Source organism: Salarias fasciatus, chromosome 20 (assembly GCF_902148845.1).
Source record: "Salarias fasciatus chromosome 20, fSalaFa1.1, whole genome shotgun sequence".
NCBI lineage: Eukaryota > Metazoa > Chordata > Actinopteri > Blenniiformes > Blenniidae > Salarias > Salarias fasciatus.
Genome location: NC_043764.1, coordinates 22,852,723 through 22,878,767, shown reverse-complemented (window position 1 = coordinate 22,878,767; position 26,045 = coordinate 22,852,723). Strand labels below are relative to the sequence as shown.

The following is a 26,045-nucleotide window of genomic DNA, read 5'->3' as shown; positions in this document are numbered from 1 at the left end:
GGATTGCCGGAGGACTGTGGTGAGATGGTATATTGATTGCTGATTCACTATCTAGATCCTCGATTTTCTACCTGGGCGTTTGGGACCTCCTGTGGGGTCACAAGCTATTTTAGGGCGAACATGAACAATGTTGAACTACATGTATATATACCTGAAGGTGCGCTGAAGGCACATAGGAAGAACAACATGTGATTCAATGTAGTATATATAGTTTACATGCAGGTTGAGCCACATACTTCATGGTCATACTTCAGTGATGACAGTGACAAAGTGATCCTGAGTGGTGGTGACAGTCGTTTCCAGAGGTCATGAACTATTGATCTCCATCACAAGACAAATCAAAGAGTCCGGTGAAGCAAAAAAAAAAAAAAAAAAAAACACACACTCTGCAAAACAGGTTTTACCGTGGACATGAGTAAGTGCTGATGAACCCAGCTGCTCTGGGGATGCAGGGACACTGCCCTTTATCAGCAAAGTTTAACTTGAACTTGACAGACGCTGCACAGAATCTGCAGACTTTAATGGAGCAGAGAGGAGCTTAGTGGGTAGCTTAGTATCTGTTGACAAGGCTGGCACGCAACCAGGCTGCCAGAAGCGTAAGTATCCAGATTCGTTCAGAAATCGACTTGGCTGTATCTGCAGTTTTCCAATATACAGTACACTTTCAAGACTGGAATTACTGGCACCGCTTTGGCGACCTTGACATCAACCGCTGGAAGCTTTCATAGAGTCTCCTCAGTGGCTGTGTTCCTCTTTAACATGCACGTGCACGCTTTGTTGCAATTGCTTCACACATGTTCTCTGAGGGCGTCATCAAGATGCTTTATTCTTGTGCACCGCTTCAAAGATTTTTTTTTTCCTCTTGGTTTTCTAGGTGAATGCCGTCATGCCGTTTGGGTGCCTTGCCCTGCGAGATGGGCGGACCTACGATAGCATGTCTGATGTCACGGACAAGTATGAGATCGGACAAGTCCTCCGAGCGTAAGTGACATAAAGCTTTATACATGGATTTCTGTTTGCTTTTTTTTTTTTTCCCCCCCCCTTCCTTCTCCCCATGTAGAATTCATGGGCACTTTCCAGTATTCCCAGATGGTTTTTATTCTCTTCATAAATTATTTTAACATGAAGTGAACCATTTTCACTGCAGATTTGGTTTGGCACATCACACTGTGTCACTGAAGGAATAACAGAAGGTAATGGCATGAGGCTGCTGGGTAGCAGACTTTAGACACACTCGTTTTTTTTTACTAATTTTACCCACCAATTATTTCTGATTATGACAGGTCATGAGGCACAAGAGTGCCTATCATTCCTCCTGTTTAAATGTTATTTGACACGCATAAAAATTAATGACCATTTATGTCCAACTAATTTATCTGAAAAAAAAAAAAAAATATGGCTGACATATTTTCAAAGACTTGTGAAAATCACTTTGCTTTATTGGCTGAAATGAGGTGTTTTTCTGTTTTTGCTCACCTCGCCTTGACACACTGACGATCGCACATGTGTGCACATAAAACACACAAACACCAGTGAGCGCAAAAGACCATATGGTCACATCTGGCCTGAGAGATTCCTGCTCATCTTTTATATAACACAAACACAAGTAAACACATTTCAAGGCACATTAAGTCAGAATTAAGTAAGGGAGATTTTGCAGTATATGTGAGCTGATTAAATCAAATGCATTCAAGTCCCGGTGTAAGGATTGTTTTAAATGTCAGCTAAGACAGTATCTACTAATCTCAGTTAACTAAATGTTGAATGAGCTCATGCCCGCAGATATCATCCTGACAAACTGAAAGGGGTGAATGTTATGTGCCAGAAAAACTAATGCAATGCAAAAAAAAAAAAAAATTCAAGTTGTGCAGAATTAATGATGCATAACTTTCCATCACCGAGCAGTACTCGTGCTTAGAAAGCAATCTGTCTCTGAAAGTCTTTGAAGTTTTAGAGTATTTGAAACCAAACATATTAAAATGATGTTAATAATGAGATCGTAGCGATTGAGCACATCGCCATACAGATAATCACACACACTCATGTTCTCACCTACAAGCAATTTAGAGTTGCTTAGCCTGAAAGACATGTTTTTTTGAGCAGTGGGAAGAAACTGGATTACTGAAAAAAAATAAGCAAACTCTGCACATGTAGACCCCAAAGCCTAGATTCACAGTTAACCTAGATTTACGTTTTGAGGCGAAGACACTAACCACCACAGCCCAGGGTGTGGATGGATTTAAAGTTGACAGAAAATGACAGAAGTTTAAATCTACATTGCGTAGCTTCTTAATTTCTATTTGCTCAGACTGCTACGTCTTGAAACTGAACGAAGACCTTCATCTGAGTGCAGCCATCGATGATTTTCCAACCGTTTTTTTTTTCTTTGTTCCAGAAGCTCTATTCTACCCAACAACTGAACTCCAAATAAGTTCTTATACAACATGTCACCCAACCAGCTTGTCTTTTTTTGGCGTCTCAATTTTCATATCATACAGTGTCCCATGTGGGCCGCAGTCTCAGATGTAATCAACAGCAGCCCAGGACATTTTTATGTCCACACACATTAACACACACACACACACTCCACAGCTTCTTCCATTCTTCTTGTAGCCTCTTCAGCTCTCCTGCCTCTCACAGTCTGTCTGTCTTTCTCTGTGTTTTTCTTGCTGCGTAGGAAGGAGTTCTGTGAGCTGTGCCTGGCAAAAGACAGACAAACAGACAAGGTGTTTGTCTGTAAGAAATTCCTCAAGAAAGACGGCAGGAAAGTCCGCAAGGCTGCCAAGAACGAAATCATGATCCTGAAACTGTACGCAGTCGTTTGGTGAACAGATGGATGTATGGTTGAGGAGTGAGGGAAGGCGGAGGATGAGAGAACGTTTGGTTTATTTGATTTTAAAACACAAATCAGACAATACTTATCGATGATTTTGTGAACTCACAGTCTCGCCTTACGGTTGAATAGTTGTGCTACAGTCTCTGATGACTTTTTTTGGGCTGTTCCAGGGTAAACCACCCAAACATCCTCCAGCTGATAGACACGTTTGAGACTCGGAAAGAATACTTCATCATCCAGGAACTGTGAGTGTATTTGTTTTACTGTTTGTCTTTGTTGTGTAAGCATTCTTGACCGTGTATACTCGTATATTATTTGGGCATGTGCCTTGATGTACCTTAACACGCACAAATCCATCAGCTTCGGGGCATGAGTGGAGTCCATCCTCTTATTACTGTGTGCTCCGCCGCTCCCCTGAGCAACAGGGGAAGGTGTTAGATTTGATGAGATATTTGCTCTTAGTAACACTCAGGATTACTCAGTGCTCTTGAAGCTCTGCTTTGCTGAGAGCTCTCTCCACAGAGAGCTGGGGATCGATACGTCAGAGCCTGGCCCATCCACATCACTTGCGACTTGTGCGTTTCGACGTTTGCAACTTTGTTTGAGAACAATAACGCCGAGTGAAGCTGAGTGGAGAGCATATTTCAGTGTTACTGATACACGGAGAGCCAGAGTGCCCTCAAAATGATTCAGGTCTGGTTATATGAAGCCCAGGCAATACTCTGCTGGCCGAGGGCAATAAGTGGTAATCACCCTCATCATTTATCTCCAGCTTTAACCAAGTCTTACAGAGTAAAGACCAACATCCCAGTAGTTAATTACTCTTTTTCTTATTTGAACATTTTCCCGTCAGGTGTTATCAAAGCCAATCATCTGCTTCCCTCGGTCTCCTGTGTGCTCCGTACTCACATGAATCACCTGCACGTCCTTCCTCAGTGTATCCATGAACCTCCTCACTGGCCTGACAGCTCCATCTCCATCATCTTTTCCCCTACAGAGCTATCATCTCTCCTACAAACATGGCCCACCCTGCCTCTCACTTTCCCACTGAGCTCATGAGGTGTCCCTCCTCGGATGTGCTTGTTTTCATCTTAAAAACTTCAACATCTTCATCTCTTCCACCTCCAGTTCAGCCTTTTGTCTTGTGCTAGTGCCACCGTCTCTAAAGCAGATAACAGAGCTGCTCTCGCTGCAGACCTTCCCTTTTCAACCGGGCTGGGACCTTTTATCACAGATCAGTCCTGACACTCGTCTCCATCCGGTCCGCCCTGCCTCGACTCTCTTCATCACCTCGCTTTCACGCCTTCCCTCGCGTTGGACGTTTGACCCCCAAGTACTTCAATCATTTAGAGGAAACGGAACTACTATGCCTTGGAGTGATGAATCATTCTCTGTGTGTTATTTCTGCGGCTGCTGATAGCTGAGATAAATAACAACTGTAATAACATCAGTGTCACAGACTTGTTTGAAGGCTGTTGTTTACTCTGGTTCACAGCTTTGATTTGGAGGGAGTAACAATATTGCTTTACATTCTTGTGCTTCTTTTATTTTTTTTAAAAAAAAGAAGAAAAGAAAAGTTGCTCTTTTGTTTTATGATGATGAAATGTATTCAGCTCAGTCAATTTCCTATCTGATGCTGATCCCCTTTGTCTAAATAGAAAATATACACTGGATACAAGATATTCCAATATTTGATCATCTATGCACTGACTTTGGTGTGTGTGTGTGTGTGTGTGTGTGTGTGTGTGTGTGTGTGTGTGTGTGTGTGTGTGTGTGTGTGTGTGTGCATGACTGCCTGCAGGGCCACAGGAGGAGATGTATTTGACTGGATCCTTGACCAAGGGAATTACACTGAGAGAGACGCTTCCAACGTCATCAGACAAGTCCTCGAAGCTGTGGCGTACTTACACTCTCTCAATATTGTTCACAGGAACCTGAAGGTACACTTACAGTGACACTCTGCCTCTGACTTCAGTAGCACTGTGTGTATCTGTGTGGTGAATCTCTTCTACCAAAAAAAGCTATAAATAGACTTTCGGCTTACTTCTTTAAAATGCACAAGTCACATGAAGGAAAATAATCAAATTGAAAAAAAAAGTTTCACTTTTGGACCGACTGAGTGGACTGCTTCGTCCTCACACCCCAGAAAGTAATATTCAGTATTTAGTCAACACAATCTCTGCGGAGACACATTAAAGCATTGCTCTGCCATCTCAGTTAATGACTAAACATTTGATAACATTTTACCATGGGAGTAAACACTGTCTTTATGGCTTAAGGCTATCTCTCGTGACACACACACACACACACACACACACACACACACACACACACACACACACACACACACACACACACACACACACACACATAAACTAAAAAAAAAAAATCATGCAGATCATATCTTTGTTCCATTATCAACTCATTAAGATGGAACTTTAGGGGCATCTCTTGAGCTTCAGCCTCCCCCTACTGGCAAAAGTTAGCATTTTATTTATTTTATGATCATACACAATGTAATGATAATATACAGTATATATATATATATATATATATATATATATATATATATATATATATATATATATATATATATATATATATATATATATATATATATATATGTATACACACACACACACACACTTTTCAACTCCTACAACTTTTGATAAACTTGAAAACAAGGAAAATAAAGAGATGAGAGATTCCAAGATTTATGAACGTATTGCTAAAAGCAGACTAACACTCACTGAAGAGACAAATTGTATCTTTATGCAACTTTGACCCCTTCTTGCTGAAATTGACACCTTTAATAGAATCACTTTTAGCTGTTTTGATTAACCACCCGTCTAACATGAGCTTGGTGAACTTTATGAGCACATTCCTTTGAGGAAACTATATCAATAGCAGGATGCATGGCTTGTTCAACAACCTCCCTGTTGTTTACGTGAGATGTTCCATGTACGGAGTGCACATTTACCCACTGATTTGTTTTTTTTGTTTGCTTTGGCAGTGATAGCAAATAGCGAGACTACCTCACAGCTTTATGGGTGCATCGCATTTAAGAGTGGGAGGCAGATGAAGCTGTTTATAAGTATACGTATATGTTAGCTTTGCTAATTGCTTTCATCTGTTTTTGTCAAACTGAATACCTGAAGACACCAATTACTTAATATGCAAAACTGCAGAATGACTACATCATGACAAAGCAGTTGAGAACCAAACATTACTCATAGTCTTACAAATGTTTGGTACTAAACGTGCTCATTTACTTGATTCAAAATGTCTGGCTTTTCTTTTCTCGTCTTTCATCTTGTTCAGCTGGAAAATCTGATGTACTACACAGAAAATAACCACAACAAAGTAGTGCTGCGAGACTTCTACCTGTCCAGATTTGAGAATGGCCCCATCACAGAGCCATGTGGAACACCAGAATATTTGGGTGGGTAACTCTCCATTTACTACTGTGCATGGATTTATTTTTACCTTCAATTCTATGTTTTTCTTTTCTCCATATCTCGTCTTCTTTTATGTCTTTCCATTAGCTTTACCTTCTGTTGTGAAAATGCCCCGGGGGCATATATCTGTTTGAGTTTCCTTGTGCATTTGATGATGATAATCTGTCAGAAGTAAAGTCTTACAGTGTGAAAATAAATAAAAAACAAACTTGAAACCCAGATAAAGATATAAACAGAATTGAAAGCATCCAAGTCTTGCCCTCCTCCTCCTCTTGCTCGTCTTGCCTTTTTATCTCCTATCATCCCCTGTGTACCATCGAGTTCCTGCCTGTGTTTCTGAGGTGTATTCCAGGGCAACTTGAAGTGCAGAGCTGTACTTTGGCCTGCTTGTTGGTGGTGAAAGGCCAAGGCGGTTATTCATAATGCTGTGTTGTGTAATTAAACTAATAAATAAGGAAAGGGAATAGAGGCTCTGATCTGAAAGGGATGAGAAAAATTGAGTTAAAATGGGAGCTAGTCGTCAGGAGCATTGATGCCGCTGCCATTTATGATTATAAATGTTGTGTGAAGGCTTATAAATAAAAACCCATGAGAGTAAATTGTCTCTGCTTCCTGCAAATACTTTTTTTTTATGTCTGCTCCCCATCCACTGTTCCTCAGCTCCTGAAGTTGTGGCTCGTCACCGATATGGTCGCCCTGTGGACTGCTGGGCCGTGGGTGTCATCATGTTCATTCTGTGAGTCTCAACCAGTATTATTACAAGCTATTAATTACAGAACCTGTAATATTAAGACCACAGCACTTCCAGGATCCAAAGCAAAGGCCCCTCTCAGAATTAAAAGTCAAACCTGAAAAGGACAATGTCATTGTTTCATGTCTTTTCTTTTTTTGCAGTTTATCGGGAAATCCTCCATTCTATGATGAAACAGAGGAGGAGAACACCGATCTACATAATCGCATCATCTTCTGTCGCATTGTTGCTGGAGACTTTGAGTTTGACTCCCCTTACTGGGATGACATATCACCTGCAGGTACTGAACTCAACCACATGATGGCAATAAATGCACTGTTTATGGCTTTATCTTGCTTTATCTTTGCCCTTTAGTAACATTAAAGAGGGAGATAGCAATGTTTTTAACAATTATGTTATAATATAATGTATATGTTTAAATGAGGGATGAGAATCATTAGATTTGATTCCTACGGCCTGATTGCAATCCTATTTGCATATCTTACAATAAATGTAATGAACTTAACTATACATTTTATGTTCATGGTGCCATTCAAGAAACAATGAAATCCGATAGAATAACAACAGAATAAACAAAGTAAATAAGAGGAAACTACTGCAAGTTGTTTGTGATGAGCAATCTTTACCAGATAGGTCTCCAGTTTGAAAACAATTCCACTCTGCAGGACAGAGCAGTTGAATGACCTGCTCCTCATAGTGGTTAGAAGGCCAGAAGGGACATGACATGTGTTGTTGTGGTTAGTATTTAACAGTCACTCCATCACCAGATGGCCCCTGGTATGAATATGATGGCTATGAGGCCTTTGTATGGAGTTTGCATGTTCTTCATGCGCTTGCATTTCATTTTCTTTTCCAGTGCAAAGGCATGCCTGTTAAGGCAATTTCCAACTGTACATTATCTGTAGGACTGAATGTGCGTGACAGCCTGCCAGGTGGCTGCCCATTGTGCACCCTGCAATCACCCATAGTTAGATATGACAGGCTCCAGCTCTCATTCACCGTAAGATGATGGATGCAACTTTCTAAAGATGGCATCTCATGTTATATTTCAGCTAAGGAGCTTGTCTGTCGACTGATGGAAGTGGACCAGATGCTGAGAATCACTGCACAAGACGCGCTTTGGCATGAATGGTAAGTATGTGCACCTCTTCACAACAGCGCAGTCGTATAGCCACAAACGTGAAGGACTTTCCTTTTTCATTGGTGTCCTGTCTGTCGTTTGTGACAGGATTGCAGGAAATGGTGCGTCAGAGAAGAATCTGAAGGATGGTGTGTGCGCCCAGTTTGAGAAAAACTTTGCCAAAGCCAAATGGAGGGTAAGGATTCATTCATCTTCTCTGTATGTAAACGCTAATGGAGATGGTACTTATACAGCTCAGTGAAATGAGAAGAAATTGAAGCGAAAAACATGTTGGCTTTAATGTCCTTACTCTCATGGCGCAATGCTACGGAGGTATGTTTTGAATCTGTGATGAAGTTCACGAGGATATCCAGGGATGTGAATACTGAAGACGAAGAAGAAAGAAGATGGCAGTGCTGAGCTGACAGCATCTTTAACAGTTATAACCCTCTTCTCTTTTTCCCCATGTGGTTCCCAGGAGTTGAAGGTATTGTTTCTGATTATGAGTAAGAGTGGAAGGACAGAGCATGTAGAGAAACTCACATCGAGTCTGGCATTATTCAGTGACTCAATATCTTTCTTGTACTCTGAAGGTGTCGGCACTTGTAAATACTTTTGCGGTGGCTGACTCATTTGAAATTACTTGCCGTTCTTGTTCACGTGTTGGCTGCTGAAGCTTCTCTCGAGCTCTGTTTCTACCCACTGTCACTCTGCCTTTCCCAGAAGAGATCCATCCACTCTGTCCCACTTTTCTTCATTGGTTCGACCCAGAGGTTCAAAGTGGCCTGCTCTGTTCCTTTCCTACTCCTCATCTGCTCTACTTTGTAGAACCAGATTGGTGAAAACAAGATAACTGCTAGCTACAAGGAATAGGTTTTGTTTTTCATTGTTACACAGTTTTTAAATTGGTGCAGATAAGGAGAGAGTGAAATGGAAAGGACATAAGGGACATGGGCCACTGTGGACTCCAACGTCTTTCGTTGAACTGCAGTGATTTGAACTACAATGCCCTCTGGCATCCCTGTAATGTGAATCCTGGCTCATTGCCCCATACTGTTGTTACATTCAAGTCATTTTTGAAGCTACGCAGAAGCTGCACAGTGAAGCCATATTGTACTCAATGAGTACTCATTTCAGTGTTCAAATGGCATTCGACTGCCAGAGGATTCAAGTGAATTCACTTTCCTGGTTTCAAAACAATTGTTAAGCTCACACACGCACCCGAACTCTTTGAGGGCTTGTGGATCAAATGGAATGGGAGGAATGGGAGTAAATGACTGTTGAAGGAGAGCTGCCCACATCTCTTCACCTACCTTCTCCAGTCAACAAGCGATAAAAGAGTTTGTTGGGAAGAGTGAGACTTAAAATTGCTTTGAACCAGAGTACTATCTGTCATAGGCCCTTGGAAGTAAACAACTTGCACTATTATCTCTTGCTTAACACAAACACATTTCAGTGCTTTGAATGAAGATGCAAAATCGTGGTACCTTGGCAAGCTTTTTCTCAATGGCTTGTCTATTTGCCTATAATTGTGCTTTTCCATTACCGACTTTGGTACCAAAGATTTTTCTTGGGAAAAGATGTCGCTATGGGTGTTTCAGAAAAATGCTATCTAATGTTAAATCTAATTCTCCTCACCTCTGCTATCCTCTGGTTTTCCTTTGCTTGTGTCTGCTCTACAGAAAGCGATCCGTGTCACAACCTTCATGCAAAGACTGAAGAATTCAGAAGCTCTCATTGACAGTTCAGCCGAAGTTCAGGCTGGAGAAGAGGCAGGAGATGGTGAAGGGGGTGTTTCCCAGGGGACAAGTGATGAGGGAGACAAGGGGACCAGCGATGGAGGGGTGACATCAAGCAGTGTGTCTTTAGAGGTCACTGTTGAGAATGCTCCAGCTGATATGGACCTAAATGAGGGGACGATTAAGGGAGGAGAAAAACAGGAGGAGAAAAGGCCTGTGGGCCCTTCTGTTGGAATTTCTCCCTCAGATATTCAGGAACCTGTCTGTCAATCAAATGCAGTCCCCAAGCCACCCCAGGAAGAGCCCGAAAAGGTTAGTGCAAAGAAAGGAGGAAGTGATGGAACCAGAAAGATTGCTGCCAACTTGGGTCAAAATAAAGTTGTTCCAGAATCCAAACAAACCTCTGCAGTGACCCCTGAACCCTCAAAGCCGTTAGACAGTTCTCTGGGCAGTAGTCTTGAGAGAAAACCCATGCCCACCTCCCCTGATCCCAGCGGTAAGCGTAAAATGGCTGCGACTCTTCATGGCCCTCCACCTACGTCATCAGCTGTAGCGTCTTCCTCACCAGAGAGGAGAACCACCACCCAGCAGAAGGCAGAGGCTGATGGGAGCTGGTGTCAGACGCAAGTACCCGAGGCTGTCGCAGAGAGGTCAGTGGGAGCAACAGTCACCCCAGCACTGGGGCCTGGGGCAGCAGTAGATGCTGGACTAGGAGTTAGGCTAAGGGGTGACAATAGCCCAGGAGGTAGAAGGGACAGGAATGCCAGGAAAACAGACAGGTACAGTGCAGAGTTTAGCATGGCTGGGACCGGTGCCATGCCAGGCCAGGGTTGTTATACAGTGGGCAGTTCTGCTAGTTTGGGCCGTCATGCGATACCTTATAACCCGGAAGTTGGGGTTGTGGGAATGGGCATTGCAGGGAGCTATGGAAGTCCATATAGTTCACTTTATACGAGTGGAGGTGGAGTGGGAATGTATGGAACTGGGCTCCCACATGGAGGAGGAAGCAGCACCACAAGCGACTGGCAAATGGACAGTGTGATTGAGCAGATAGAGAAGCAAATGGCGGCCGTGCTGGAAAAAATCGAGGGAGACATGCCCTCGCTGCTTGAGCAGATCAGTGACTGTCCTGCTGAACCACCACGTGCGCGGAGCACACACGCTTCTCCTGCCACCCCCCGCTCACGCCCGTCACAACACTCCCCGGCTACCACATCCTCAGCCACTCCTCCACCACTGCCCACCTCACCCAGACCTGCGCTACCATCTCTTCCTCGCCTTACCATCCCCCCACCCTCCTATCCCCCACCCTCTCCTCCCACACAAGCCTCACCTCAAGTCGCAGGAGATCTGGAGGACAGAGATGGACAGAGGGGTGCTGCCCATTCCGGCCAGTCACCTAGAGCTGGCATGAACAGGGGACTATGAGGCTGGTGTGCATGATGCAAAATATAAATTCAAACCACCTGGAACACTGGAATTTATAGTTAAAACTTGACAATTTAAAGACTGTCTCCACCAATCATTTACTGCCCAGAAGAAAAGTAAAACTGCAGGGCTATTTTGTTTCTGTGTTCAAACCAGACGACTGTTCAAGAAAGCCCCACATTATAGCATCTAAATACTTTGATGATTGCAGGACACAGGGAGTATGGAGCTGCATCTTGCACGAAATGGCAGTAGCAATGGCCATCATCTCCAAAGCTTGCTTATATCTCAATTGTAGATTGTTTATCTGAATGTTGACCATTCAACCACCTTACACTGGAATCCAAGCACTCATTGCAGTTTGCATATAACGGACCTGCTCCAATAAGAAAAGTGTGAATAAACTGGGAATGAGTTTATGTACAATATTCCTCACCAAATGTAAATACATATAAAAAAAAAAGAAAACTAAGTTCAAACCCAATTCTTGATTTTCTCAGACGTTAAAACACCACATATCTAAAGTAACGTAGTTTTTCAAAGCAACACATTCCATTTATTTATCTGTTGTTCCTTTTTTAATTTATGTAGCTATTAATTCTATTGTGAGGCTTTGGTTCCCTCAGATGTACAGACATTTGTGAAACAGAACCGTCAAGTCACAGGCTGATAGATCATCTGCTTTGTTTAATTATATGGTGTAATTAAACTTGAAATGTCACTCAAAGTCTTGTGAACTGTTCCACGTGTGTTTTAAATTGGAGGGGAAAGTCCTTCAGTACATTATATTGCATAAAGGCTTTACAATAACACACATAGACACACTTATACATGTATTTTCTCCTCTTTTCCCCATAGTTGACCAAAAATTCTCATTTTCTCCAATTTTGTTGACAAATTCATCTGATATCGTTCAATGGACAGCTTGGTCTATTTTCTCCTTTTAATCACACTGAATATTCTTATGATTTTCACTCTGCTTTTTGGGTGTATGTAATACCAGATTCTGTGCTTCTCTCCTGAACAAGTCTAGATCTCCACTAAACTGTCCCTATGTGAACTGTACTTTGTTTGCAAGTCTTACAATAAAAGTTTAAAAAAGAGATTCATCCTGAGTCGTTTCTTGGTGAAGAGTATTCAAACTTTTCTTGATTAAAAAAAGCCCATAATGTGTTTTGCAAAATGTTTAGCACCTCTGTTGAACAATCCTGCTCACTGTCTGTTATTTGTCAGCTTTTACATGTTCAATCAGCAGACTGAGAGTGTCCATTAAATTCACCAAAAAGGCCAGTGATATGATGGGGGTCGAGTTTACTCTATGCAAGTTGTTTCAGAGAGGAGGATCCAGTCCAAACTGAGGTCTGTATATAGGTTTATAGACAATAAATTGTCCATCCTGAGCAATGTCTCTCACCCCCTCCATGATGTCCTGACCCCCAGTAGGAGCCCTTCAGCAAAAGACTGATATCATCCACATGCTCCACAGAGCACACAGGAGAGGGTCCCTCTAGTGGGTCTAGAGATTCCCTTTTGAAAATAGAGTTTGTTTTATTTTCTTGTTAATTCCATTCATTTGTGCTTATTGCTTGTAAAAGTCAGTTCATGTATAAGATTTGTGTTCTACATTGTATTTTGCCTACAACCCCCATGATACATTGTGCGGTTTTTGGCTTGGTCCACACTGGCGAGTACACGGGGGTGATCAAATTTACTCTTCACAAATGCTAACATGCGTACAACCCACACAACAGAGTGAAATGATCGCAGGTTACTTTCTTTGTGCTGTGTGAACGGTAAAGTAAGCTTTAAATGCGTCTTTTGGCTTCAGAACCTTATTTATATTTCGGCTGCCCCTTCAGGTCAGACCAGTGGTCGTGCCTGTAACGTGCACATGTTGCTGCTTTGCTTTGCTTTCAACTGAAATAGAGTGAGGGGAAACGGTTCGGGAACAGCCGGGCAGGCAGCCGTCCAGCGGAAAAACTCACACCGAGCCCGCCACCCCGAGACACTGCTCAGCTCGCAGCCAGCGGCACTCTTACCTTGTCACGTTGTTTGTTGGGTTTCTTGCTCTCACAGAAGCCGCTTTTTAATACTACAGATCAGGCCGAGTAATATCGGATGTGGTAAGTTCCCCACACTTGTGTAAGCTCTTAGCCCCAGCTAGTTGGCTAATGTTAGCTAGTTGGCTAACATAAGAAGGAAAAAGTCGTTGGGTGGCTAGATAGCTTGAAAGCTAGCCACACACAAGCTAACAACTACGCAGTCGTTTGATTTGCGTTATCGCTTGTCTTAAACCTTGGTCGCCGTCGGATCGCTGAACAATTTCGGCTCTACGCACGGCTAAGCGTGGCTACCAAGGCACTGTCAAGCAACTGTGCAATTACCATTTTGCACGTTTTTTTGCCGAAAGTCATTTATTGATTGTGCTCATTCGGTGGATAATATGAACTGGTGCTGAAACGTTAGTCGCTGCATGCGCTAGATATCACGATAAGAGACGGACGCTTGCTAACTTGCACCACGGAACATTGGAGGCTTTGGCCACTCGATTGTTTGATGTATTTTTTGAGGTTAACGCTGCGATAGCACGGTCATAGACGTTACCACAGTAACGTAATCTAGGCTACTCTCTGTCCAGCATGTCAAGTTGGACACTCCGTTACGCTGACATTAGTCATATCCACGCGCTCCATTTCGATGGAAAATGTATTTTTCAAACGTCAAATCGTAGTAAAGAGGTGAGAATAGAGGGGACCCCCTCGACATGTGTACCCGTGATTATGCGGCCCACTCTTTTCCTGGGCCTTTGTCATTTCCCAGGCACCCCCTCCCCCAATAGTCTTCTACAAGGAATGCTCACCCCTAACCTCAATGTGATTGAGGGCCCAGACGCCCAGCATCACTTTAGCTTGCATGTAGCGTACCTAAACCTGTTTTCATTCATCACTGCACCCCCATCACACCGGACTGCTGAAAACAAATGTCGGATAGGCGTCAAACCATCTCGTGCCCATACAGTTAGCTTGTATTGATTTCTCTCCTCACGTTTAGTGTCAGCTTTATGTATGCAGCCCAGTGGCGAAATGACTCCTCGCTATTCTGTCAGTGAAACAAAGGTGCTGTTATTTTTGTTGTCCCTCAAGGTTCGGTTTTTGTTATTTTAGAGCAAAACCACACAGCAGTTTGGAGTCTCGGGTTTGCTTTCATGCACTTGTGGCCGACGTGTCCGAAGATGGTTGTTTAAAACCGTGAAGATGGATTACTGGAGGTCCCGCGGTTCATTGTACAGTAATATACATGGCATGCATCTGCTGGCAGCGAGGGCGGGGCCAGCGCGCGTCGGCCTCGGTTTTATCAGCCAATCAGCGGAGAGCTGGGCCGAGCCTCGTGCTCCTGTTGAATATTTAAGCGGCTGCGTCACAGATCCCCCGCCCCTTTCGCCCCATCTGCCATTTTGGTTTTGTTCCCGTCTGCAGTCGCAAAGCCAGCAACGCAATTACATAGAAGAGACTCGCAGCACAACGACATAGTGACTCGACAATATAGTGCAGACACATCCTAATCCCCCCCAACCGCGTTTCTTTCCTCGGTCCCGGTCGTCGAATTTCCAGTCATCGTTCTCATTGACGTCTACACACTGCGGGAGAGGAGCGGGTTCGCATTGGGAAGGGACCGAGAAGGATTATTGGTAAGAAAAGGAGAAATCAATGGAGCACGAGTGGACTGCTGCTCTCTATCGTTACCGAAGAAAAATAAATGTTTGCTTTGAGCGATAAAGTTAGTGTGATCTCTCATTTCGCCGTTTCGGTGTAGGGGCGTTGGTTGCCAGTTGTCTGTCAATTTAACCAGATTGCTCTCTTTAGCTCCCCCCGCTAGCTTGTAAAGTTGTGTTCCGCACTGGAGGTAATGCGGGCCTAGGCCGAGCCGCTAATGGACAGGCTGCTGTTTTCCAGCCTCTAACTTATTAATGTTTCGACTCCGTCCACCTGCCAAATCGCTTAACTGATTAGTGGCAAAGTAGCTACTCAATCTGCTCCCTTGTGCTGCGGACTGTCAATTGTTTATTCGCGATGTGTGAAACGCCTTGAACGATTTGCTAGCTGCTAACGTTTTGGAAACTACAGTAACAGTCGGGCGGCTTTGCTGCATCATGCCGGATGCCTTCATTTTTGTTTCGGACGAACCTCGATCGTCCACGTAACTCTTAAAACGGTGGTTTTATTACACTTTTCTTATTCTACCGCGAGCATTTTGCCGAAGTCGTTGAAGGGGGAAGAGGCGTTTCCGAACTGTTCACTGTGACTTTGGACGCTCCTAAGTTCGCTGGGCTCGATGCGGAAATTGTCCCTGAAAATGTTCTCCGGGAATCTGATCGAGATATTGCGGCTTTGTTATCTTTCCTGCTGTTACATTTAGGTAGGTTGTTAATCTGTCGACCCTGTGCAAGTATGCTACTTAAAAAAAAAAATACATGTGTATCAGAAATCGTCTTCCCCCTCCTTTTGTACTGAATGTAATTACGGCAGCACAGTGTGGTCCTTGTGTCCACACCTGCCAGCTACACTTTACCGCAGTGAACTTTTTAATGATTCAGCTCTTTTTCTTGAAATGATTTAGGTCGTCCTTTAACAATAGGTGCACATAAACAAACTACTGTGGTCTCTAAGCATGAAAAGGACTGATAATGCTGCTATTCACGTCTCTTCTGGGGCTCAGTTCCTTTTCTATCAGATTTGTTTGGCCTGTAGCCAGCCCAGCTGCTCTCTAGACTAAAAATCCTCTCTCCTTAACATGAAGGGGATTGGGCAGCATTTGACTGAGAATCTCAACCTAATACAACAATTGTAGTGAATTTCTTGCCGATGTAAATTCAGATTTGTTTACTTGGCTTTTTAAAGACACATTCTGATGTGAAATTTATTAAATAGTGTTTTTTTTCAATCAGTGCGGGGAAACAAATGACAGTTTGCTTAAAATTACTATTTTTTTGTCAGTCATCTGTATTTTTTTCCCCCCTCCATAGATGTCCAGCTCGCCGCTGTCCAAGAAGCGTCGCTTGTCAGGAACAGAGACGAAGACGGGATCCAACTGCTCCTCCTCTAACTCTGTCAGAACTGATCTGTCCCACACACCTGCCAACGTAGGTGCAAGCACAACACTTGATCATATATTTCATGCTTCAGCCATAAAGTGAATAACCACCTGTCTCTCCCCAGGGCATGGCTAAGAATGGCAATGATGCTGAGATTGATGAAGGCCTGTACTCCAGACAACTGTAAGTTTTGTTCTTGTTTGGGAATTTCAGGATGTTCTATGTTGTCCTGATGAGCCAAATTCAGCGGATGTTTGTCCATCTGCAGCTATGTGTTGGGCCATGAGGCTATGAAGCGCATGCAGATCTCCAATGTCCTCATCTCTGGAATGAGAGGTCTTGGAGTCGAGATCGCCAAGAATGTCATCCTGGGCGGAGTTCGGAGTGTCACAGTGCACGACCAGGGAGTTGCCGAATGGAGAGACCTTTCCTCTCAGGTGTGTTGAAGGATGCATTTAATTTTTTTTTTTTATTCAAACAATATATTTGTCACTTAGACTTTGCGCCCAATTCTAGATCTGTTATCTTTTGTGCCGATTCCAAAGTGCACTGTCGTTATATCGTTTGTCTCGTGTTGTGTTGTATTGTCGCCAGCCAAAGAGTGCCGCAGCCACCCCCACTCTTGCTAACCCGTCGGCTGACCCAGATTTATCAGTGCGTGGCCTCTCCCTGGGTCTTAATCAGCCAAAGCCCGTTTTAGGACGTCATTACAGTGGGGGGGTTGGTGTTTTTTGGTCTGTCGGCCGTAGAACATGTATTCTCATGTGCTGGACAGATGAATATGTGAATAGATTCCCCAAGTATTTTTAGGAAGTCTCATCAGAGATATTTTATTTGCGACTGCAGAAGTCTATGCTCTTAATTAGAACTATCTGACAGCTGTCGGAGCTGAACTTTGTGCTGTCAAAAATCTATTTCAGTAACTAACATGAACCTCAGTGAACTGTCTTACTCAAACTGAGTTAAATATCCATACGTTTGTCGGACATACTGACTGACCTTGTAGAGGAAGTTTCATTCGCCTGTAATTCGAATTGGCTGCTCTTCAACAAAATTCCCCAAAAGCAAGTCTCGCTGGAAAAACCTGAGCGGTGACATTTTTTGGTTTAAGTGTTTGGAAATAGTCACTCTCATGTGTAAGTCCCCATTAATGATGTATAACATTAGGAACAGTTCAAATTGTGGCACCCCAGTAAATTAACCCCATTACTTCTCTGCTGTCACCAGTGTCAGGATTTGGGTTTTGACTTTCGTAGCAGTAACCTCCAGACCATGTAGAATAGGTTAAAAACAGACTGGCAAGAAATAAAGGACTGTAGACTTTTAGTCACAGACTCGCCAGTGTCACACATTGGTCTTCTGAACATTGTCAGATCACATTCGCTGGACGAGTGAAAGTTGAAATTATTTTAGGAAAAGTAGCTCTCACTCCATCTTTGCCCATGTAATTATTTCCTTTCCACTCATGTCGGGGTTTTAACAGCTGTCTGGTGTTTGTATCCTCTTGGTCACAATCCTAAATCCGTTTGAGAACCAGCTTTCTACCACATCATCTGCAGACTGTTTAAATTGCCTGTTTGTCCTTTGTTGTCTTTTGTTTCTGCCTCACTGTTGATCACCAGTGCAGTTAGATTTACAAGAATTGAAACTTTCACACATCAACATTGATACGAATAAAGAAAAGTCCAGACTAATGTGCTGTCAGTCACTTTTGGGCTCTCTTGTGGATCCAGTTATGTTTTGATAAAACAAGTTTGACTTGTTTGCATAAGGATAGCATGATCACAAACACCACCCGAATAACGTCAGATGCTCAAATAGTTTTTGTGCTTACTTAACAAAAATCCAGGCATTGAAATGTTTAATTATCTGTACTTAAGTTGCAGACAGCAGGTCACAGTGGGCTGAGTCTGGCCAGCTGACACTGCAACAACACAACACTCTCCAGACAAGTCACTGCAGAGCTAACAGTCATATCAGGAAGCAGAGATTGAGTTACATCTGTGCTGACAGTTTTTCTTAAGTTACCAAAAGCCTTTCTGAAGAATAACCTGATCTTTGTTTTTTCTTAATTTATGTGTTTATTGATCTTTTCTGAGAACAATGAAACACACAACACAGATAATGCAGAACAAAGACAAGTGAGGAATAAAGAAAAAAAATCACGATCAAATTCAGTGAGACATAATGTATCAAAACACAGTGGATTAAAGATTTTATTTATTTTTGAAGACGGATCTTTATGTTGGCATCATCTGGACGCCGATGAGCCGTGGCACATCATCGTGATTATCTTACCTGACCGCTGTTGCTTGTTTCTGTGCGGTCAGTTTTACATCCGAGAGGAGGACCTGGGGAAGAACAGGGCCGAGGTGAGTCAGCCTCGTTTGGCTGAACTCAACAACTACGTCCCTGTGACCGCCTACACTGGAGCCCTGACTGAAGACTACTTGACCAAGTTCCAGGTAAAACTAACTTTAACATGTTTATCTCTTAATTCATTATCTCTGCACAGCACCGGCGTCAACGTGCTAATCTCCTCCATGTGTGTCGGGCTGTAGGTTGTCGTGCTCACCAACTCGACTCTGGATGAGCAGCAGCATGTGGGGGATTTCTGCCACAGCAAAGGCATCAAGCTGATCGTCGCTGACACGCGTGGTCTGTTTGGGTAAGAGTTGACATCCACCGTTCGCCCCAGTGTCTGTCTTTCAACAGCTAACGTGCATGCTTCTTCTGCGGGGTGTGTTTGTAGCCAGCTCTTCTGTGACTTTGGTGATGAGATGGTGGTGTATGACACCAATGGAGAGCAGCCACTGAGTGCCATGATTTCCATGATCACAAAGGTTTGTCGATTTGTCAGTTTATGCACATTTTGAAATAAATCTTGATTATTTAAACGGTTCAGTGCTGAATGATATTTTAAAGTCTCCGTGTCAATTCTGACTGTGTTCAGGACAGTGCCGGTGTGGTGACGTGTCTGGATGAGGCCCGTCATGGATTTGAGAGCGGGGACTACGTCACCTTCACTGAGGTTCAGGGGATGACGGAGCTGAACGGCTGCCAGCCTGTGGAGATTAAAGTTCTTGGTAAGATAGCTTTTTTTTTTAAGGCAAATTTTTCTTGTCTTAGTGTAACGTTTAACAGTTGAAATGTTTTTGTTCAGGTCCCTACACTTTCAGCATCTGCGACACATCTGGCTTCACCGATTATGTTCGAGGAGGAATTGTCTCCCAGGTTAAGATGCCCAAGAAGGTCTCTTTTGTAAGTGAGCAGCACATTCTGCAAAGCGTTTCGTGACATACACTCTTGTTGACTGTAGATCAGAATGGTCCAGTTTTGATGTTTTGCCACCAGTCGATGCCAATCTCACCTACTTGAATGTCTCACATGTCCAGAAATCCTTCTCCTCCTCCATGGCTGAGCCGGAGTTTGTGATGACAGACTTTGCTAAGTTCGAGCGTCCGGGACAGCTGCACTTAGGCTTCCAGGCTGTCCACGCCTTCCAGAAGAAACACAGCAGACTTCCTACGCCTTGGAGCCAGGTGCATAATGATCGCTGCAGTTTGGTTTTGGTTGTGTTTCTTTCCCTTATCAGGTGTTAATGTGTGTTACTGTATTTCAGTGCTTTGTGTAAATGGGTTTATTTCTGTGTGATGTATACAAATACCTGTGCAGCAAGAGGGGAAAATACTGCGGTCCACAGTACCCGTCTCACCAAGCTTTCCATTTCAGGCTGACGGTGAGGAGCTAGTGGCACTGACCAAGGAGTTGAACGCTGCTCAGGCCGGAGCAGCCGCCGTGGAGCAGCTCGACGAAGCCCTCCTTAAAAAGATGTCGTATGTTGCCGCTGGTGATCTGGCCCCAGTCAACGCCTTCATTGGGGGCCTGGCTGCACAGGAAGTGATGAAGGTCAGTGAAAAGCTGCGCTGTAATTTGTCAGTTACCTACTGTAGTTCTCTTGGGCACTGTGGAAATTGTTGGCTACATGTCAGGAAACACATTCCCGCCTGGGAAAACTTGGTTCCTTTAAGGTCTACATTGTCTTGTCTCTCAGGCCTGCACAGGAAAATTCATGCCTATAATTCAGTGGCTGTACTTCGATGCCCTGGAGTGCCTGGCTGAAGAGGAAGGAGTCATGCTTACAGAGGAAGAGTGCGCTCCTGTAGGTGATCGCCGCAGCTCGAGAACATTTCCACCAAAGATGAACTGCACATCATAAGCCGTGGTGTTAAATGTGTTCTCTGCCTTTCCTCCTTTCTCAGAGGAACAGCCGATATGATGGGCAGATTGCTGTGTTTGGCACCAAACTGCAGGATTTGCTTGGCAAACAGCGCTACTTCTTGGTGAGTCAGTCAGTGGAGGACACTTCCAATGTCTCCTGGCATTCTGTTGCTAAGTCACTTTCAAAGAATCAGACCAGTTCTGCTCTGTATTTGAGTTCTCTAAATCCACTGAAGAAAGAAATGTCGGCTGTGACTTGACCTTTTTTTAAAAGTGTTGGTTTTTTTTGTCTTTGTGTCAAACCTCTTTTATGAGGTTGTTGTGAAAAATGTTTTATTTTAAGATGTTTGCCAAACAGCCTTTATAGTTTCCCTCCAACACTTCCAGGTTGGAGCTGGAGCCATCGGCTGCGAGCTGCTGAAGAACTTCGCCATGATTGGATTGGCCAGTAGCGAGGGTGAAGTCATTGTGACTGACATGGACACGATCGAGAAGTCCAACCTCAACAGACAGTTCCTCTTCAGGCCCTCAGATGTTACGGTCAGTGCTGCACTCAGCCCTCTCACCTTGAATTGCACTTTGCAGCTGTTTTTTTTATTCTATTTTCTGCTTCAAAATCATAACTAGTGCTGTTGTTCACAGTTGTAGTCGGTCTAGTTGAACTTGAATCCAGTTTGTGTCTCAATACAGATGATGGTACTGATCAGTCACATACACATGAGTATAAAACTTTGAAAATGTCCTTTTCTGATCTATCCCACTTCAAACTGTCAAGTTATTGTAAAAGACTGTGGGGTTTGTTACATGTATCATAGTATCTAGATTTAGCAGCACATGAGAAAGAAAACAAAAGCCCCTGAGGTCAAGGTGTCTTCACATTTTAACTTCATATTATACTTATCTAATGATGATTTATGCAGAATCTTGACTTTGAGGAACTCCAGCTTTAAGACCCTAACTTCGAGCCTCATAGTTGGAATTTGTATATGAATGCTTTTGTCTGTTTTGGTTGAATGTAAAGTCGTTGTTTTAACTGTTATTTGCCTTCATGTGTCCTACCAGAAAATGAAAAGTGACACGGCCGCTGCTGCAGTGAAGCTGATGAACCCCTCCATCAGGATCACGGGCCACCAGAACAGGGTGGGCCCAGACACCGAGAGGATCTACGACGACGACTTCTTTGAAAGCCTTGACGGAGTTGCCAATGCACTGGACAACGTTGATGCACGTGAGTCAACAGGAACACACCTACGCTACGCTACGCTTCAATGTTTCCAGTGCCGTGTTTACAGATTTTGTCTTTTGCCCCGTGCGCCTCGTGTTCAGGTATGTACATGGACCGGAGGTGCGTCTACTACCGTAAACCCCTACTTGAATCAGGAACTTTGGGGACCAAAGGCAACGTCCAGGTGGTGATCCCCTTCCTCACAGAGTCCTACAGCTCCAGTCAAGACCCGCCAGAGAAGTCCATCCCCATCTGTACTCTCAAGAATTTCCCAAATGCTATTGAACACACACTGCAGGTCAGTGGATCGTAATTTCTTTACTCAAAGTGTTATGAATTTCTACCTTAAAAACAAACGCTAAGAACGACCGTGACCAGATCATAGAGTTGATGTTCTGCAGTTATTTGACCCACTTCACTCTGTACTGCAGTGTTACTGAAAGTTTTGTGACTCTTATGTAATCTGTTTTCGTTTGCTCCTCATGAAACCATCCTGCGCCTCTGATCGGGGTGGGCTCTGTTACTCACGTGCCGTCAATGTCCTCTCGTGCTCAGTGGGCCCGTGACGAGTTCGAGGGACTATTCAAACAGCCACCAGAGAACGCAATGCAGTATCTCACGTAAGCAGCAGTTCTTTTCTTTCATGAATGGCCTTTTTGATGGACAAATTAAAATTAGTTGATCTTTTCATCCATAGTCCATAGCTATAAGCTATATTTAAACTTTATGCACAAAAGATTCTTTTCAGCTGCTCTAACCAGCCAGCAACCATTCTTCCCACAGAGATCCTAAGTTCATGGAGCGTACCCTGAAGCTGCCCGGAGCTCAGCCTGCAGAGGTGCTGGAGGCCGTTTATAAGAGCCTCGTCACAGATTGCCCTCGCAGCTGGGCCGACTGCGTCGCCTGGGCTCGCAACCACTGGCAGTGCCAATACAGCAACAACATCCGCCAGCTCCTGCACAACTTCCCTCCAGACCAGGTGCTCCAGCAGCGTCACACAATACTACTGTGATCACAAGACTTTTATTTTTTGTTCCTGTCTTGGAGGGTTTACGTGTTGTGTCTTTCAGCTCACTAGCTCAGGTGCTCCCTTCTGGTCTGGACCAAAAAGGTGTCCTCACCCTCTAGAATTCAGCACCAGCAATGTAAGCATCGATTAGTTTTGCTTCCTCAGAATAGAGACTGTTAATTTCTGTGGTCTCGTGATAACGATGGTTTTTTGCTTTCAGGAGCTCCATATGGACTACGTTTTGGCAGCCGCCAACTTGTTTGCTCAGACATATGGCATTCAGGGCAGCACCGACCGCGCAGCTCTGGTCAAGATCCTGCAGGATGTCAAGGTGCCAGTTTTTACTCCCCGTTCAGGGGTGAAAATCCACGTCTCTGACCAGGATCTGCAGAATAGCAATTCCTCTCTTGGTAAGATGTTTGAAATATCATTTCATTGTGCTTTTATGTTCATCTGAGCTCAACCTTTAAATGTGGAGTTTGCTTATAAACGCTGTTGGTAATGATGGCTTTACTTTCTCGACACACAGACGACTCAAGACTGGAAGAGCTGAAATCTCTGTTACCTTCATCCGAGTCTTCCCAGTTCAAACTCTGCGCTATTGACTTTGAGAAGGTACTGAAGGCCTGATGCTGCATCACATGTTCATTTTACCGGTTACGATAAAGTATCTAAAACTAAAACATGCCAGTTATTTCCAAAAAAAAAAAAATGTCTTGGATCAAATCTACAAACACAAAGTGTCTGCATTTGTTCCCTCTCCAGCCTGTTAGGTTCAGTTGTGTGTTAACTTTGGGATTTTTCTGAACAGGATGACGACACCAACTTCCACATGGACTTCATCGTGGCCGCCTCCAACCTGAGAGCAGAGAACTACGACATTCCCCCGACAGACAGACACAAGGTGGGCCGCGTGATTCTCAGCCGTTAGCTGATGAAGCTGATCAGGAACTCGCTTTCATCTGATGTGGTCAAGAAACTTTCACACTAGAACAAATTGAACCAGGCTTTGTTTTGACCTGAAATGTAAACGACAAAACAAAGGAGGAGAATGTATTCTGAATAAGATGAGACATGGAAGAAATTCGGCACTGTCACAGTTCTTAAATATGTTGCTCTCCGTCACTTCACTGATTAAGTTTCTCTTTTTCCCTCCTCCGCCACTCAATCCAGAGCAAACTGATTGCTGGCAAGATCATTCCAGCCATCGCCACGACCACCTCGGCAGTGGTGGGCCTGGTGTGTTTGGAGCTCATCAAGATCGTCCAGGGACACAAAAAGCTGGACTCCTTCAAGAACGGCTTCATGAACTTGGCCCTGCCTTTCTTCGGCTTCTCTGAGCCCATCGCCGCTCCGAGACACAAGGTGAGCCTACTCTTCAGTTGAACTGGGAGCACAGATGAATCGATAAAACCAAACATTAGAATCAAAGCGGTGGAGCTCCAGTGATGATCCAGCCATGCTAATACTGATGCACCAGCCAGATGAACTCTGTCTGGGTGTAAGTGAGTGCAACTCACCTTCTCACACTGGTGCTGTCAGTGTGTGCTGAGGAGAAGTGACACTAGTTTCCAGCGTGAGCGAGGTGCTGGTCTTGCTGTATGTATGCTGCGCAGCGAGCTGACCTCCTGTCATTGTCTTCCAGTACTATGAAATCGAGTGGTCGCTGTGGGACCGCTTTGAGGTGACGGGCCAGCAGCCCAGCGGGGAGGAGATGACACTCCGGCAGTTCCTGGACTACTTTAAGGTGCGTTCAGCTCCTCCATCCTCCCCCCTTCACCTCATCCTTTCATCTCTGAACTAAAATGAACTTTTTCTCCCCAGAATGAACACAAGTTGGAGATCACCATGCTCTCTCAGGGTGTGTCCATGCTGTATTCGTTTTTCATGCCTGCTGCCAAACTGAAGGAGAGGCTGGACCTACCGTGAGTGCTTCAGTCACACCTGCCTCTGCCGCCTGTGGCGCAGTGTGTGCTCTTCGTGGCCTCACTCTCTGCGTTTTCCTGTTTCCTTGCAGAATGACTGAGATTGTGACCAAGGTGTCCAAAAAGAAGCTGGGCAAACACGTGAAGGCCCTGGTGTTCGAGCTATGCTGTAACGACCTTTCTGATGAGGACGTGGAAGTGCCCTATGTCAGATACACCATCCGCTGAGCTCCACTCCGAGCCCACCCACAGGAGAAGTGGAACTTGCAAGGGGGAGAATTTGGTGGGGGTTGTTTTAAAAGGGGATCGGGGGGGGGTGGGGGGGGGGTGAGTTGATCCATGTCAGCTGTATTGGATCAATCAGTTTTTTTAGGCCTGTGGTTTGTGTAAACCTTTGCCTGAGTGTACATAGCCCCAGTAAGCTGACCTGCGGATACCTGTACGTGTCCGGGATCCAGTTGGAGCTCGGGTCTGGGAACAGGAGTGTCCCCCCGCAGGGAGGGAGCACGTACACTGGAAGCCCTGGTTTCCCCTCCATTAGTAGAATCTCTCCTCTCACTTAAAATAAGCCTTAGTGGTCTCTTGGTACTCCATAAACCAACCAGTGTCCCTCTTAACAGACATCTTTACTCGCCTTAAGCAGTACTAGAGGGGTCTTCATGTCCAGCCCACCGTCTCCAGTCCACCTGCTCCCTCCTCTGACTCGGTCCCAACCTCCTGGCACACTGTACCATTTCTTTTTAAGATGCACCTCATTAAATCAAGTCCAACTCCAAAAAAAAAAAAAAAGGAATCGGAAGCTGACGGCGTTTCCCATCTCGCGTCGGCAGACCGCCCCCCTACACCCTCATCCCCGCACTCTGGTTCGGAGCGGCTCTTGCACATGACATTGGTTTTCTCATTATTCTCTTTCTATTTCATGTGTTTATTTTCTATTTTATTTCGAGTCGGGTGGTCGGACTCGTTTTGGCACACACCTGGTAGTTCATCAACCGTCTTTCTCTCCTTTAACTCCAAACGACATTACGACATTACAACTTAAGAGCAGGAAAATGAGATGTATCTTGGAATGGGAGCACTTAGTGTGATAGTGAATAAACATGTTAAAAAAAAAAAAGAATACCTTTTGTCTTTTTTTAATATTTGTGTGTTTTGCTGTCAGAATTACAAAGTACCAGCTAACTGCTGAAATAGTTGAGATAAATCCCAGTATTTTTCTGTGCTTCACCACTTTGCTTTCT

At 44.2% G+C, this 26,045-nt stretch overlaps 3 protein-coding genes and 1 non-coding gene across 6 annotated transcripts in view; all 4 read left to right on the top strand.

The window, feature by feature from the left end:
* The window catches only part of LOC115408633 (rho-related GTP-binding protein RhoA-D), a 644,285-nt gene that overhangs the window by 603,021 nt on the left and 15,219 nt on the right, over positions 1-26,045 (top strand). The window lies entirely within an intron of this gene.
* On the top strand, positions 872-12,419 carry camkvl (CaM kinase-like vesicle-associated, like). Of its 2 annotated transcripts, XM_030119445.1 has the most exons (11): positions 872-981; positions 2,678-2,809; positions 3,007-3,081; positions 4,638-4,776; positions 6,158-6,278; positions 6,955-7,030; positions 7,189-7,325; positions 8,098-8,176; positions 8,274-8,361; positions 8,644-8,652; positions 9,848-12,419. In XM_030119445.1, the coding sequence occupies exons 1-11, from the start codon at positions 887-889 to the stop codon at positions 11,330-11,332; spliced, it is 2,436 nt and encodes an 811-aa protein (XP_029975305.1). In that variant the 5' UTR covers positions 872-886; the 3' UTR covers positions 11,333-12,419. The 2 variants fall into 2 exon arrangements, with proteins under 2 accessions (XP_029975305.1, XP_029975304.1); XM_030119444.1 differs by lacking the exon at positions 8,644-8,652 and having other exon boundaries at positions 876-981.
* uba1 (ubiquitin-like modifier activating enzyme 1) lies at positions 13,242-25,904 on the top strand. 2 transcript variants are annotated; one of them, XM_030119439.1, is made up of 26 exons: positions 13,242-13,455; positions 16,356-16,472; positions 16,549-16,607; positions 16,693-16,861; positions 18,755-18,889; positions 18,986-19,092; positions 19,177-19,267; positions 19,378-19,510; positions 19,588-19,685; positions 19,820-19,966; positions 20,157-20,333; positions 20,479-20,586; positions 20,687-20,767; positions 21,033-21,185; positions 21,708-21,873; positions 21,972-22,168; positions 22,426-22,490; positions 22,654-22,849; positions 22,941-23,015; positions 23,100-23,289; positions 23,409-23,494; positions 23,691-23,783; positions 24,053-24,244; positions 24,525-24,626; positions 24,704-24,804; positions 24,897-25,904. In XM_030119439.1, exons 2-26 carry the CDS (start codon positions 16,356-16,358, stop codon positions 25,030-25,032), a joined length of 3,174 nt encoding a protein of 1,057 aa, XP_029975299.1. In that variant the 5' UTR covers positions 13,242-13,455; the 3' UTR covers positions 25,033-25,904. The 2 variants fall into 2 exon arrangements, with proteins under 2 accessions (XP_029975299.1, XP_029975298.1); XM_030119438.1 differs by lacking the exon at positions 13,242-13,455 and adding an exon at positions 14,783-15,020.
* Positions 24,320-24,436, top strand: LOC115408936 (small nucleolar RNA U6-53/MBII-28). The gene has a single exon (XR_003933821.1). It is a non-coding gene; the product is annotated as a small nucleolar RNA U6-53/MBII-28 (small nucleolar RNA).

Coding starts and splice junctions, on each gene's coding strand:
- camkvl (XM_030119445.1), top strand. CDS start 887: ATGCCGTTTGGGTGCCTTGCCCTGCGAGATGGGCGGACCTACGATAGC. Junction 982..2,677: donor ATCGGACAAGTCCTCCGAGC/GTAAGTGACATA, acceptor CTTGCTGCGTAG/GAAGGAGTTCTGTGAGCTGT. Junction 7,031..7,188: donor GGTGTCATCATGTTCATTCT/GTGAGTCTCAAC, acceptor CTTTTTTTGCAG/TTTATCGGGAAATCCTCCAT.
- uba1 (XM_030119439.1), top strand. CDS start 16,356: ATGTCCAGCTCGCCGCTGTCCAAGAAGCGTCGCTTGTCAGGAACAGAG. Junction 16,608..16,692: donor GGCCTGTACTCCAGACAACT/GTAAGTTTTGTT, acceptor GTCCATCTGCAG/CTATGTGTTGGGCCATGAGG. Junction 16,862..18,754: donor GGAGAGACCTTTCCTCTCAG/GTGTGTTGAAGG, acceptor CTGTGCGGTCAG/TTTTACATCCGAGAGGAGGA.